Source organism: Falco naumanni, chromosome 9 (genome assembly GCF_017639655.2).
Source record: "Falco naumanni isolate bFalNau1 chromosome 9, bFalNau1.pat, whole genome shotgun sequence".
In the NCBI taxonomy this organism is placed as follows: domain Eukaryota; kingdom Metazoa; phylum Chordata; class Aves; order Falconiformes; family Falconidae; genus Falco; species Falco naumanni.
This window is the reverse complement of record NC_054062.1, coordinates 17,030,661-17,043,738: the sequence shown is the minus strand read 5'-3', so window position 1 is coordinate 17,043,738 and position 13,078 is coordinate 17,030,661. Positions and strand designations below refer to the sequence as shown.

Below are 13,078 nucleotides of genomic sequence, written 5' to 3'. Positions count from 1 at the left end.
TTAAAATCCATTTTAAATCAAGAGCATTAGGTCAGAAATATCCTCATTCAATACATGGGATGCTGCAGACAAGCCAGGCACCATCCTGACAGCCATAACTGTGTGAACATCTGCACTGCAACAGTTGTTCTGTCCTCAATATTCTGTGAACCTATTCTTTGGGTGTTAAAGTCTTAGAGACAAATGCACACAGCAGCTAGCAAGACTGTTCCTTTCCTTTCAGTCACTTGACATGGAACAAAATATTTGACTACACGTAAGAGATTTACATATAGAATTCTCATAGATATGAGCCATAAAATCCCACCAGATTTGTTTAGCTAACTTCTTTTGTAGAGCTCTGAAGGCAGTACTTACCTTTTAAATATCTAGTTTTTGAAAAAAAGAAAAAAAGAAACACCTCCTAGACCCTCTCACATCAGCAGAAATTGTTTTCTCACATGTCAGTATGCAGGCTAAATCATGTCTTTATTTTCACTGATGTCTTCTATTGCAAGACTGTTAAATGGCTGGGTAAGCTTGATAATTACGGGATGTTTTTGTACAACTGATACAATGTAGACTCCACAGTCTGATAAATCACTGTGCATCTTTGCAAAACAAAAACAACAAAAAAAGGAGGGAAAAAAGAGAGCAGAGTTGTCCCATTTTTTTAATTTTTAAAACTAGGTAAGAGGATAGATTTTGATCGGGTACACATTTCGTCTGTGTCTTTCACACAGAAACAACAGATATATATCTCCATCTGTAAGACTCAGAGCAATTTAACAGTACCTTACAGAAGTTTTGCAAGGTTATTCTTTCACAGACATTCTAGACAACCGTAGTTGAAGGCAGTTACTGTATTTTGTCTTGTAAAGCACAGGTCTGGATCTCAGCTACAAAAGCTGTTGCTTCTGGGGTCTCAAATGTAACATGTATAATTCTATTAGATGTGCACTCACCACTCACACCCCCGTCAACTGTCCCTCTAAAACGAAAGTTATTATATTATTTTACCTGAATGCTTTAGGTCTCTAGCTTTTTCTTCTGAGTTCTGACACTTAAGCTCTAGTTCCTTTTTATCTTCTTCCAAAAGTTCTAGTTGCTGTTTAAGACGACTAATCTCCTTATGCAGTGCTTGATTCTCTAGCTGCTCCTCCAATTCTTTGATCTGCAGTCAGCAAACAATAGCATTCATTACAATGAAAGGTATTTTCTTGCCTTCCTTTTGAGAAATAACCCATTAGGCACAGTTATTCCCGAAAACGTGATTTAGGAGTGAACTGCAAGTCCCAGAAAGAGGACAAATTTTGAATGAGAGCTGGACAGATCTCTCTGAGAGATGTCAGAATTTCTATTATGATCCAAACTTGTTTTATCTCTTCTTCAGAATACGTCTTTAGCTCCAAAGTATTTGAGCTATAAGATGTTCCCTTTTTCTTTTTATAGTTTTTTTATCACGTAATTAGAATTTCATTTCAGAACATTTCTTCATTTGAAAGCAGAAGAACATTGACATTTTTGTTCTTTCACTGATTGTTTCCACTGACAGGTTGTTATTTAATCTCCCTTGTCGCAACTCATGCACATGCCAGTAGGTGAACTATGGAACATCTGCAGCACTGAGGCAGCATTCAGGTGCAGAGTAGCAATCACTTCCCCACTCCCTAAATATATACATTTTACTCTAGACTTCAAGAGGCCAAAGATGCAGAGGTTTTCTATAAACTGGCAATTATCCTTCCAAAACGCTCATTCAGAAGCAAGTAAGATTACATATAGTCTTAGTATCACTGCGCTGATGAAAGCACTGGAACTGTCTACCTCTTCCTAGCGTTACTCTATTAACAGAGTGGAAAACTAATTTTCAGGCTTTGGAGTGAAGCAATGGTGATTTCTCCCAGTTAGAGACTAATCTAGTCCTGTTTCAAAGAATATATTTGTTTAGATCCTAGTGCTTTAGACCCTATCATACCACTTTGCAGTGTTCACTTAACATTTCCCTGCTCTAGTATGTCTGGCTCTTCCCCATGCAGTTCATTAGCAAGTGTCCAGACTACTAATGTGAACTGCCCACCTCTCAACTCCTGGTCTTCTTAGCTTATACCCCCCCTAAAACACCCTTTATATTACTCAAAGTCCAAAATATTCTCCTGTCATCTCTTCTTCAATGGAACCTGACTTACTGCTTGTATTGCACTTTACTGGCATCCAGAATAAAATACTTAGCTAAACCAGAGCCCTCAGGCCAAAAAACTTCCAGGTTTTGTACTCATGTGCTACCAGTGACCCAGAAAAAGGGCATCACAACCTTCTCTGAAGTTCAGGTTTGTATTTTGAATTCTTATGGGGCACAAGAGCTCAAATAATTCCGAACATAAAAAATATGATACTCCTTAAATTCAAGAGGGTCTCAAAGACTTCTGCATGAGATGCAAAGTAATCCTGTTTTACCTTTTGTTGGTGTTGAAGCCTCTCTTCTTCTAATGTGTGGGTTAGCTTAGCGTTGTCATCCAAAGCCTTCAAAAGCTGTTGATCAGGAGCAGAATTTTGCAGAAGCAATTGACTTTGCCTTTTCATCTTGTTTTGTTCAATAAACATCTGCCAAAACAAAACCCACCCCCAACAAAAACAACAGTTAAGCACAGTCTAATGCTACCCTGGGAAAAATAGCAACTGAAAAGAAAATGAAGAAATTAACATTGTGTTAATATATGGTAGGGATAGCGAGGAAGAAGGTGAGAAGGAAAGGGAAAAGTAGTTTGAGAATAAAATTTACAAGAGCTAAGCTCACACTGAAAGAAACCAGGTGTTTGCTGATAGAACCACCCACTGCTACACCTCAATTATGCGCATGTTGGTAGCATTCAGAATTTAAACACGTCTCTGAATTTTGTTTCCTGGAAATGGGAACAATCTGGTCCCTATTCTGGGAGTTCCAGAGAGATTAAAAGAACTCTAGGTGGAGGAAAAAAGGTCTGTGAATTCACAGGCTACCTCCTTAAACACACCTGCAAGCCTTGGCATAAAGCCCACTTCTTGTGAAAGTTACTTGGATATGTGAATGATGGAGAGTCTTTGGCAAATGAATTTCAGTCCATGTCTGTGTAATCATTTCAGGGCAATTTCAGTCTTTTAGTTCTGATCCTTGTGTTCTTTCCTCTTCCTCAGTTATATTTTTGACGTGGGGAATGGATACATTGGGGGTGGGGGAAATAATCAAATAGTCTAGAGACCTGATATTTACAAAAATACCACACATTTCTCTAGGATTCACCTAAGAGATGCAGAGGCTGCCAGCACATGCAGTTTCCATAAGAAAGATCTGCTCCTTCCAGACTGTTCAGGAGCTCAGGAAAAAAAAGATTGATTCCTGCCAAAAAAAAAAATTCCTAGTGAATTTGTTCTGCATCTTGGCATCTCTTTCAGGTAGAGGGTTGCCCCCCCGGCAACAGGGGCTTCATCTTGAAAAACTCAGCTGAGCCTGTTCTTACAGCAGAAAAGAGGGACCGGGTCATGCTGAGGTTTCAGACGAGTGCACAGATCAGCAAAGCATGCCACTTACAGCAGAAGAACAGAGAACAGCCTGAGAATGCAGACACTCCCTCCGACTGTAAAAACACTGTTGTACGGCACAGCAAAAGCAAGGCAATGCTTTAAGAATAAAGTATTTTAGACATACAAAAGTTCCATGGCTCTTTTCAGGTTCCCATACTATTTATTTACACACCCAAATTACGGATACAACATATGGTTTCTTTTCATCTGGTGCTACTGCAATGCTACATGATTTATTTATTTAATACAATTGGATTTTAAAGAAATATCAGCTGATGCAGATTTGTGGCAAGCATTCCATCCAGTGCTTTGCACAGACGCTTCAATTGAGTCTTCTTAGCAAGCAGCTCTCTAGCTGTACATACAGACTGAGAAGCCTGCTGACCGTGCTGAACTTTTAACTCACAAAGCAGCCTGCTCGACCCTGCGTGCCAAGAAGAGTCAATTGATGCAGCCTTAATACTAAAAAAACCTACAGTGAACACTTCATTGGGCAAAGCTGTGCCGTGAGGGCAAGGCAATAAAGGACTGGAAGTATTCGATGAAGAGGAAACGATGAACAGATTCTAGTACCACACTTCGTTACAAAACAAACAAAACCAAATTTATGACAATACACACAGGCCACTGCGGCCTGGTGCAAATGTGCACTGGACACCAGCTCCCTATCACAAAATTCTGCCAGTCAAACCAATTATGTTTGCATTACCTTAAATAAGTAGGGCTGTACCAAAAACAATTCAAAGGCAAGAGAAATTCAGAATCGAAGCTACCCACCCCAACCCATAAAGGTTTGCCTTTGTATTGCAATCCATCGAATTGTTTAACATTTTCTCTTCTTAAACAAAACAGCATGTTTGAAACATCACACTTTCAAAAGGCCTGTAAATCACTGCTAAAGAACTCAATACTGTCTCAAACCCTTCTGCTTTCCTGTTAAGTGAGTCAAAAGTTATTTAACCCTGATGGAAACATCTCTCTAGAAGCCACCTTCACCAAACGTCACAGTTTACCTATAGCAAACTTTCAACGCAAAGTGAAATCTTGGGTTTCATTTTTTTGGAATTTGAAAAATAGTTTGAGATGATAACTCCAGATTTTTTGTTCCCCAAGTTTCTACCACTAAAACCAACAGAACAGAGTTGTTCCAGCCTGAGGGAGCAGAAAGTTGCCAAAACAAGAAGAAATCAAGTAGATCAACTTGATTTCTTCAGCTTGAGCAGATACTTCACCAAATGTAGAAAATTCATATTCACTTTGTTTCATGCTCTTCTGCAACAACATAAAAAAAAATACTTTTGAAGACCTGGCTGAAAATCTTTTCATTCAGAAGTTTTCACATGAAGTATTTTCAATTGGCTTTATAAATTGCTTTCATGATATTGCAAATACGTTCCTGCTTACAACATATGTAAAAGTGTTTTCACCACCACAAAAAAATTGTTGCTTATAACTTAATGCTGTCATCAGACACATGGGAATCAGTTTCTCATGGGGAATCCCATCCATTTCACAAGTTACTTACACACATGTCCTTGAAGTACCAGAATATTTTAAATGGAATGGAAAAAACTAGACAAGATGGCCATGACAGATAAAGCAGAAAGCAAGCTGGTGATGAACTGATTGCAAGTTTTTGAGAGGTTGCTCTGTGTGTTTGACAGGGGACAAAGAACCACCTTAGAAATTAATTCTAACTTAAAATTTAAAAAAATCAATTCCTGCTTCAGCAGGGCAGAAATCTGTCTGCACAACCCTGAATATTAATTAAAGTGACTGCTGAAAGGGCAAAACAGCTACTAACAGGATTATTTGGACCAGGTGGAATTTAACCAATTGATGGATTAGTTCCGACTTTGCCACCTGCTAGACAATTATCTGCAGAGTATCCCAATCAATGCTAGAAATGTAAGTTGATGCTGAAGGAATCTACTGAAACCATGACTGCAACGAAAGGCAGATCACAAGGGACAATAGTTTGCTTACAGCTACCATTTAAATTTTAAAAATCTCCAAGTGTTGTTCAAAGCAGCTATGTATCTTTCCCCCAAGTTTACAAAAAGAAGCTCCAAAGTGCAGGAGATCCGGGACTTGGCCACTTTCCATCAGCAGAGTTTGCATAAGAATTGCAGAGGGGGAAAGAGAAGGGGGTGAAATCCTGAAAATAACAGACGTTTTTCCCTTGACCTTAATGGGGCCACACCTCATTCTCAGACCACTGCTCTAACCATTACCCTAAAGAGCGCTCGCTGCAGCTGTTTTTTGTTTACACCAGAGCTGGAAAAGGAATTCTTCCTCATTAAAAAAGTTAGAAAGCAACTCCATTAGTGTCAAGTCCCTGGGAACTCTGATCCTCGTTCAAATAATGTTCAGGGTACAACTGGATGCTTTCCAACTAACTCTTCTCCCAGGAGCAAAATGAGGCCAAAGGAAATGCTTTGATATCCATATGTTGCTACATTTCCACCTATACATTGTTTGGGTACTCGCTATGCGGGATAACTTTTTTGTCTTAGCTACAGTTTGAAGGGAGTAGAATGTCTCAATACAGCCGCACTGTTATAAGAAGGTAATCACTGGGTGCATAAAGTAAAACCTACATCAGTGGCAAATGCTATTGACTATGAATAAAATAACAAAAGGCATGTTGCAAGGCAGAGTCAAACTCTGGAAGTCTCAAATAGAAAAGAGATTAAGATCAGTCAACTAAACAGTCGGCCCTGATTTCAATCCTTGGCAGGACTGCTCCATCCCCTACACATCCTAGTGAGACATATAGTAAGTCATCCTCATTGAGTGGTAACACGCTCATTTACATCTGTCATAGTTTACAGGAGCTGATGTCTTTCCCATTACGTGTACCCTAAAGCCTTATAGTCTTGTGTTCAGACCTGAAATAAGTCCCAAGAAAGGTAGGGTTAAGGTACTTGTATCTCCACAAAAGAACAGCCTGTTGGGAGGATTGTATGTGAAGGGGAGGACAGAAGTGATCTTGTCTGATTATGGCTTGACAGGGCACTAAATGGCTCTAAATTCAGGAGGTACTCAGTTTAAAATACCAGCTCCAGGTGTGGATTTTAGTTCAATGGCTAATCAGGAAAGATAAATATATATACACTAACTCTGTAACTGCTTAACTGTACTGTATTATCAAGGACACCTGGGCTTGTGAGCTTCACTGCACATAAATATTACAGCAGGGAACAATAGCTAGTGGGGGTTTTTGATGGAAGAGTTGAGAAACAGATGTATCTTACTAAAGCACATTAACATGCCCATAGTTTGGACATTGACCTAGAAACGCTCCCTCTACACTCAGATTCAATGCTGCACATCAAGCAATGATATCAGCCTCATATGAGTTACAAATTCCTTATGGTTTAGTGGGTTCATAGGTGTCTGAAGAGCTACTCAGGAAAAAAGCTACGACAAATAAATAGGCTCTGCAGTTCGGGCACAATCCAGAAAACCTGCTTCAGCACATGTTTGATTTTAAATGCATGTGGCATTACTCGGATCTGAAAATGTTGTAGCTGGTGCTTATATTCCTCCCCCCCTAGTAACTGCTTCTATGAAAAGTAACTGTCATGTGATGTCAGACAGAAAGAGATTACCCAAATGGCTAATATCAAGGGCATGGAGGGCACAGGACAAGACTCTCTCTAACAAAAAAACCAAACAATGCGAAAACCACAGCAATGCATTTCTGGCAGTGTACTTCATAGAGCTCCTCCTTCAGAGGAGCCAAAGACTAACCCTAGACAGATTTTCAGACTACTACAGAAAACCAAGCAACAGGATCATGAAAAAGGACACATGCATAGTAATGGGCAACCAACAGTCACTCCTCTTTCTCCAGATAATTCATAATATTTTATGGTTAGTAGTTTTTGTTCAGCCCTGCATCCATTTTAGACTAATAAAAGATACAATGCAGTTGATTTGGTTACTTGGCTAATAGCCAGACAACTTCTGAAGGGACTGTTCCTAAAGAACTACAAGTTGTAGTATTAGTAAGTTTTGTGGCTCAGAAGACGAGATCTAATTTACTTAGAATGGGGGAACTGGAGTAGATGAGTTAACTGTATTTCCACAAAGGTGCTTAGAGCATGTGTTTTGAGCATGAGAAAACTGAATCCTCATCAGTTTTGTAACTTCCTTAAAAACACAGTATTATTTATTTTACCAGCCTGTTCTGTACAAAAGGATTTGTCAAACTACAGCACTCATTTTTCACTTATGAGACATAACTGCCCAAGGCCCAAAATAAAGGGAAAAAAAAAATCACTATTGTAATTTATTTCTTTGTTTCCTGTAGAAAACCGTTTTCTTTTTGCCACGGCAGAAGTATATAACACTTCTATAACACTCACAGTCTTACACCATCGAGACACTATCCAATATATTTAGAAACAGATCATATACCACATGAAAAAGGAGGAAAACTCTCCACTTTTTTTCCCAATAGATTAATTGCCTGAACAAAAAAAGAGAAGGGAGTAGGGGGGGAAAGAGGTAGACCAAAGAGATAGTTTCCTAGAGCGTACATCTGTTACCATTTCACAAGCCTGTTCTTGGGAAAAAGCTTGATGAAATATATTAGTGCTATATCATGCTTCAAAAGTGGTGACATCCAAGCTCAGGAGAATTCACGTACTAACCACTTATCATGTCTCTTTAATTATTATTCACAGTTTAGTCATCTGGAATGCAAATTAATTATCTTCAGATACCAGTCACTGTTGAACTATCCTTGGTAATGCACAGTGTGGTACTTGTAAGCACAGAGTTGCTCCATGAGTGCTGGTTTTGCAGTATCCACTCACGGATGTGGCATGTTAATGCAGAAGTCCTCACACATTAACCTTTAATAAAAGGTCACAAACACGTCTGAGGAAGAAGAGTTCTTGGGGAGCTCACGTCATTGAGATAACCAAATCCATTGCACACAACCTCATGAGTAGTGTAAACATCTGTTAAGAATGACAATAGTTTTTCCTAAGTCTTCTAAAGTGATAGCCACCTTTTATCTTTCAATAAGGGAAGATTCAGTCCTAGATTAAGTAATGCAGCTGTGCACTGGCCCATGTATGGGATGCAGGCATTTTGAGGTAAACAAATGGCAAACACAATGTTGTGTAATAGTTACTTAGAAACACATAGACATGGTATGCTGGTTTAATGCATCCATAAACACTGAGAGTTGAAGGGAAACTCAAGGAAAAGATGAACGATTCACATTACAGATTCACTTCCCTTTTTTAATCCATCTGGATCACTGTTCCTTTGAACCTCTCAGACCACAAACTATTTTACAGACAACCATAAACACTTGGGAAACCCTTAATTTTTTTCTCCAGTTGTATGTTTTGAGAGAAAGCCTACACTAGCCTCAAAAGTGAACGGAACCCCAACAAACCTGCAGTTTGACACTTCATTTCTATTTATCCAAGATACAGAGGACAGAAAACAAAAGCTCGATACTAACTTTGAGAGCACACTGCCTCTTATCCAGGAGGTTTCCAGAGTAACTTTAGATGCAAAGGTTGTCTCCATGCCAGCACACAAAACAGTAACGAACTGTTCACTTGTAGTGGTTTTGGCTGGGGTAGAGTTAATTTTCTTCATAGCAGCTGGAATGGGGCTGAGTTTTGGATTTGTGCTGGAAACAGTGTTCATAATTCAGGGATGTTTTCATTATCACTGAGCAGCCCGTGCACAGAGCCAAGGCCTTTTCTGCTCCCCACCCCACCAGCGAGCAGGTTGGGGGGCACAAGAAGTCAGGAGGGGGCACAGATGCGACAGCTGACCCCAGCTGACCCAAAGGATATTCCATGCCGTATGATGTCATGCTCAGCATATAAACTAGGGAGAAGGAAGGGGGAACGGGGACGGGACGATGACACACGTTTCAGAGTGATGGCATTTGTCTTCCCAAGTAAAAGTTACATGTGATGGAGCCCTGCCAGAAGGAATGGAGGTGGCTGAACACCTGTCTGCCCATGGGAAGTGGTGAAAAAATTCCTTGTTTTGTTTGCTTGCACGAACAGCCTTTGCTTCACCTTTTCAACTGCCTTTATCTGAAGCCATGAGTTGTCTCACTTTTACTCTTCTGATTCTCTCCCCCATCCCCTTCAGGGGAGGAGTGAGCAAGTGGCTGTGTGGGGCTTAGTTGCTGGCTAAGGTTAAACCACAACATCACTTTACAAAATATTGTTGCAAGGCAGGATGTATGCTTAATAAACTATTTATGCCAGATTATTTTGTTAAACTCCTGGGATTTTTACATCCCTAAGACTTTAAATTTACTTCTCTCACTGTGTTCCTCCCCTTTTGGCTTCCTCTGGCTGTATGTATTGTATTTTGCTCATCTTTGTGAAGAGTGCTTTTCAGGGCTAATCTCTATATTACTGCAATGGCCTTCAAGATACTCTCTGCCTTCCTTTGTTTTCTTATAAACTGCTCCACAAAGAGCTGAGAGATCTTAAAGTGTCTCTTAAAACATGACACTAGAATTCTGGTTAAGCTTGCCAAGATTCCTGTGTTAACAACCCTGTTTTATTCAGGTAGGTACAGATTTTTCCATGTCCCCGCCCCTTACACACTCTATTTATTTAGTTCTTTTATGCAGAGTCCTGTACCTTTCACAATGGATTGTGACTCACTTCAAACCTTCTTTCTTTTTCCTTCCCCCTCTCCACACCACGGCTGACAATATTTACTCAGTTTCTTTAGAACCTCTACAGAGCATGAATTCTAATGTTTGAAGTTGGATCATTTTTGATTAATTAAATATATATTATGGTGGTGCCAGCAGCATGACTATAATTAAAGCTGTATTGGATTATTTTTTAATCAAAAGCTCTGATTTTCAAGCGTTCACTCACTCCTATATGTGCTTGCTCCCTCCCTCTTCTTGTCTTTCCTCTCTCCCCCATCTGTGTTCCGCTTCTGCACACACACTCACCCACCCATTATTTCTCACACCTGTACTCCCAATTGCTCACATTCTGTGGCAAATCCTCCTCATTTGTCAGAAGTGCAGGATGCAAAGGGCATCCCTCCAAAAAGCAGCCTGCACCAGTCACTCATCTGGTCTCCTACCACCACAGCCTCAACGCAGCCCCAGGAAGGCAAAGCTAAAAGAGGAAGGCACTCTATCGAGAAAGGGGTTAATCTGAATTCACGGGATAGCCCCCTGTGAAGGCAAGATTCAGATACCTCAGCCCCTTAGAAAGACAAGACATCTACCACCAAACAAGTCCCTTCACAGGCAGTAAGTCTGTATTTCAGGGAGCTGAAAGACACATCTAGGCTGTTTGAGATGTCACAAACACTAATACGAAACACTAAGATGTGAATTCTAAAGTCTTTGCAGTGACGCTGCAGTGACACCCACGTTACTCTGAGCCTATTTCCTTTCTCAACGTGCTCCAAACAAGTCGAGCACAAAGCACTGAACATGCAGTGTTGCCCTTTACTGAAAGCTATTCCTTCTCTCATTACTGCACAGATTATCACAACCAACTATTGTGGGTTCTGCAAAAAACAAGCAAAAGTCCAGCAGGGTTTTTCTTTTTTCAAGAAACATTTTATAGGGACAGAGAAAACACGGCTGATGAAAGCAAGCAGAAAATCCCTGCACATCCTTAGCATAATCCAAACTGTAAGCACATCCTAGAAACCGCAGTTCGCAAAACACAGCTGCAACCTTGTGGCATGATCCATGTGAAAGGACACTCACACAACCTCACCCAAGCCTAAAGCTTTGTTGCTGTGGTTGCAGTTGTGGTCTAGAGCCTGTCTCTCTAATGTCTCAGGTCACTGAAGGGACACCATCAGTGTGAAACCAGGCAGTGATAGCAGATTTTTAAAGTGATTTGAAATGCTACTAGTTCTCCAAAGACAAATGAGCAATGCCTTTGTTGTCATGTTCCTATATTTTAAAAAACTTCCTAAAAATCTTTCTGAACAGCATGATACCAAAGGAAGAGAAGAAGAGAAGCAGGTACACAAAAAGAAGACTAATGCAGGCCTGAAGCTCACTGTTGTAGTGACTCTGGTTTAGATGGGAGAACTTTACGAAATGAAAAGCCTCAACTGAAGAGCTAACACTGTCTGTCTACAACAACGGTAGCCCATAGTTTTCATGAGAGACAACTAATGACAAAAACCAAGAAGTACTTTTTTGCGCATAATCAATATTTTGCCTCAGACCTTAATAGCAAGACCAGCTTCCCTTGGGTACTCAGCCCCCTAAGCTGGAAGACAGGGATGAGGAGGAGCAGAATGAAGTCCCCACAGCCCAGGCGGAAACAGTTAGTGACCTGCTGCTCTGTTCACACATGCACAAATCTATGGGGCTAGACGGGATCCACCCAAGGGCACTGAGAGAGCTGGCAGAGGAACTTGCCAAGCCTCCCCCCACCATTTATCAACAGTCCTGGCATACTATAGAGGCTGCAGAAGGCTGGAGGTCAGCCAGCGTGACCCCCATTTACAAGAAGGGCAGGAAGGAGGATCTGGGGCACTACGGGCCTGTCAGCCTGACCTCAGTGCTGGGGGAGGTTATGGAGTAGCTCATCCTTAGGGCCGTCATGCGGCACATGCAGGACAACCAGGAGATCAGGCTCAGCCAGCGTGGGCTTGTGAAAGATGGGTCCTGCTTGACAAACCTGATCACCTTCTATAACAAGGTGACCAGCTAAGTGGATGAGGGAAAGGCTGTGGATGTTGTTGACCTGGACCTTAGTAAAGCCTTTGACACCATCTCCCACAGCATCTCCTGGAGAAACTGGCTGCTCATGGCTTGGACGGGTGTGCTCTATGCTGCATAAAAAGCTTGCCGGACAGTTAAGCTCAGAGTGGTAGTAAATGGAGTCACCTCTGGCTGGCAGCAGGTCATAAGTGGGCTCAGTGCTGGGCCAATTCTGTTGAATATTTTCATTGACAATCTGGATGGGGGCCTGAGTGCACCCTCAGTCTGCAGACGACACCCCGTTGGGGGTCAGTGCTGACCTGCCGGGGGGCAGGGGGCTCGGCAGGGGGGTCTGGGCAGGCCGGGCCGATGTGCCGGGGCCACTTGCATGAGGTTCAACCAGGCTCAGTGCCGGGCCCTGCCCGTGGGTCACACCAGCCCCAGGCAGCGCTGCGGGCTGGGGCAGGGGGCTGGGAGCTGCCTGGGGGGAAAGGGCCTGGGGGGGCTGGCTGACGGCCGGCTGGGCAGGAGCCAGCAGGGTGCCCAGGGGGGCAAGGGGGCCAACAGCACCCTGGCTTGTATCTGAGATAGTGTGGCCAGCAGGACCAGGACAGTGACCGTCCCCCTGTACTCGGCACTGGTGGGGCCGCACCTCGAACGCTGGGTTCAGTTCTGGGCCCCGCACGACAAGAGGGACATGGAGGGGCTGCAGCGTGTCCAGAGCCGGGCAGCGGGGCTGGGGAAGGGGCTGGAGCACAAGGCTGGTGAGGAGCAGCTGAGGGAACTGGGGTTGTTCAGCCTGGAGAAAAGGAGGTTCAGGGGGGACCTTGCCGCTCTCTG

The 13,078-nt window shown here is 42.2% G+C and overlaps 1 protein-coding gene across 2 annotated transcripts in view; it reads right to left on the bottom strand.

Annotated features, from left to right (window-relative positions):
- The window catches only part of SHTN1 (shootin 1), a 70,413-nt gene that overhangs the window by 22,434 nt on the left and 34,901 nt on the right, over nt 1–13,078 (bottom strand). For both annotated transcript variants that reach the window (XM_040606061.1, XM_040606060.1), the window contains exons 9-10: nt 2,437–2,583; nt 1,000–1,153 (exon numbers count right to left, since the gene is read on the bottom strand). In XM_040606061.1, coding sequence (XP_040461995.1) covers nt 1,000–1,153; nt 2,437–2,583 — 301 coding nt within the window. The remainder of the gene's footprint in view (nt 1–999; nt 1,154–2,436; nt 2,584–13,078) is intronic.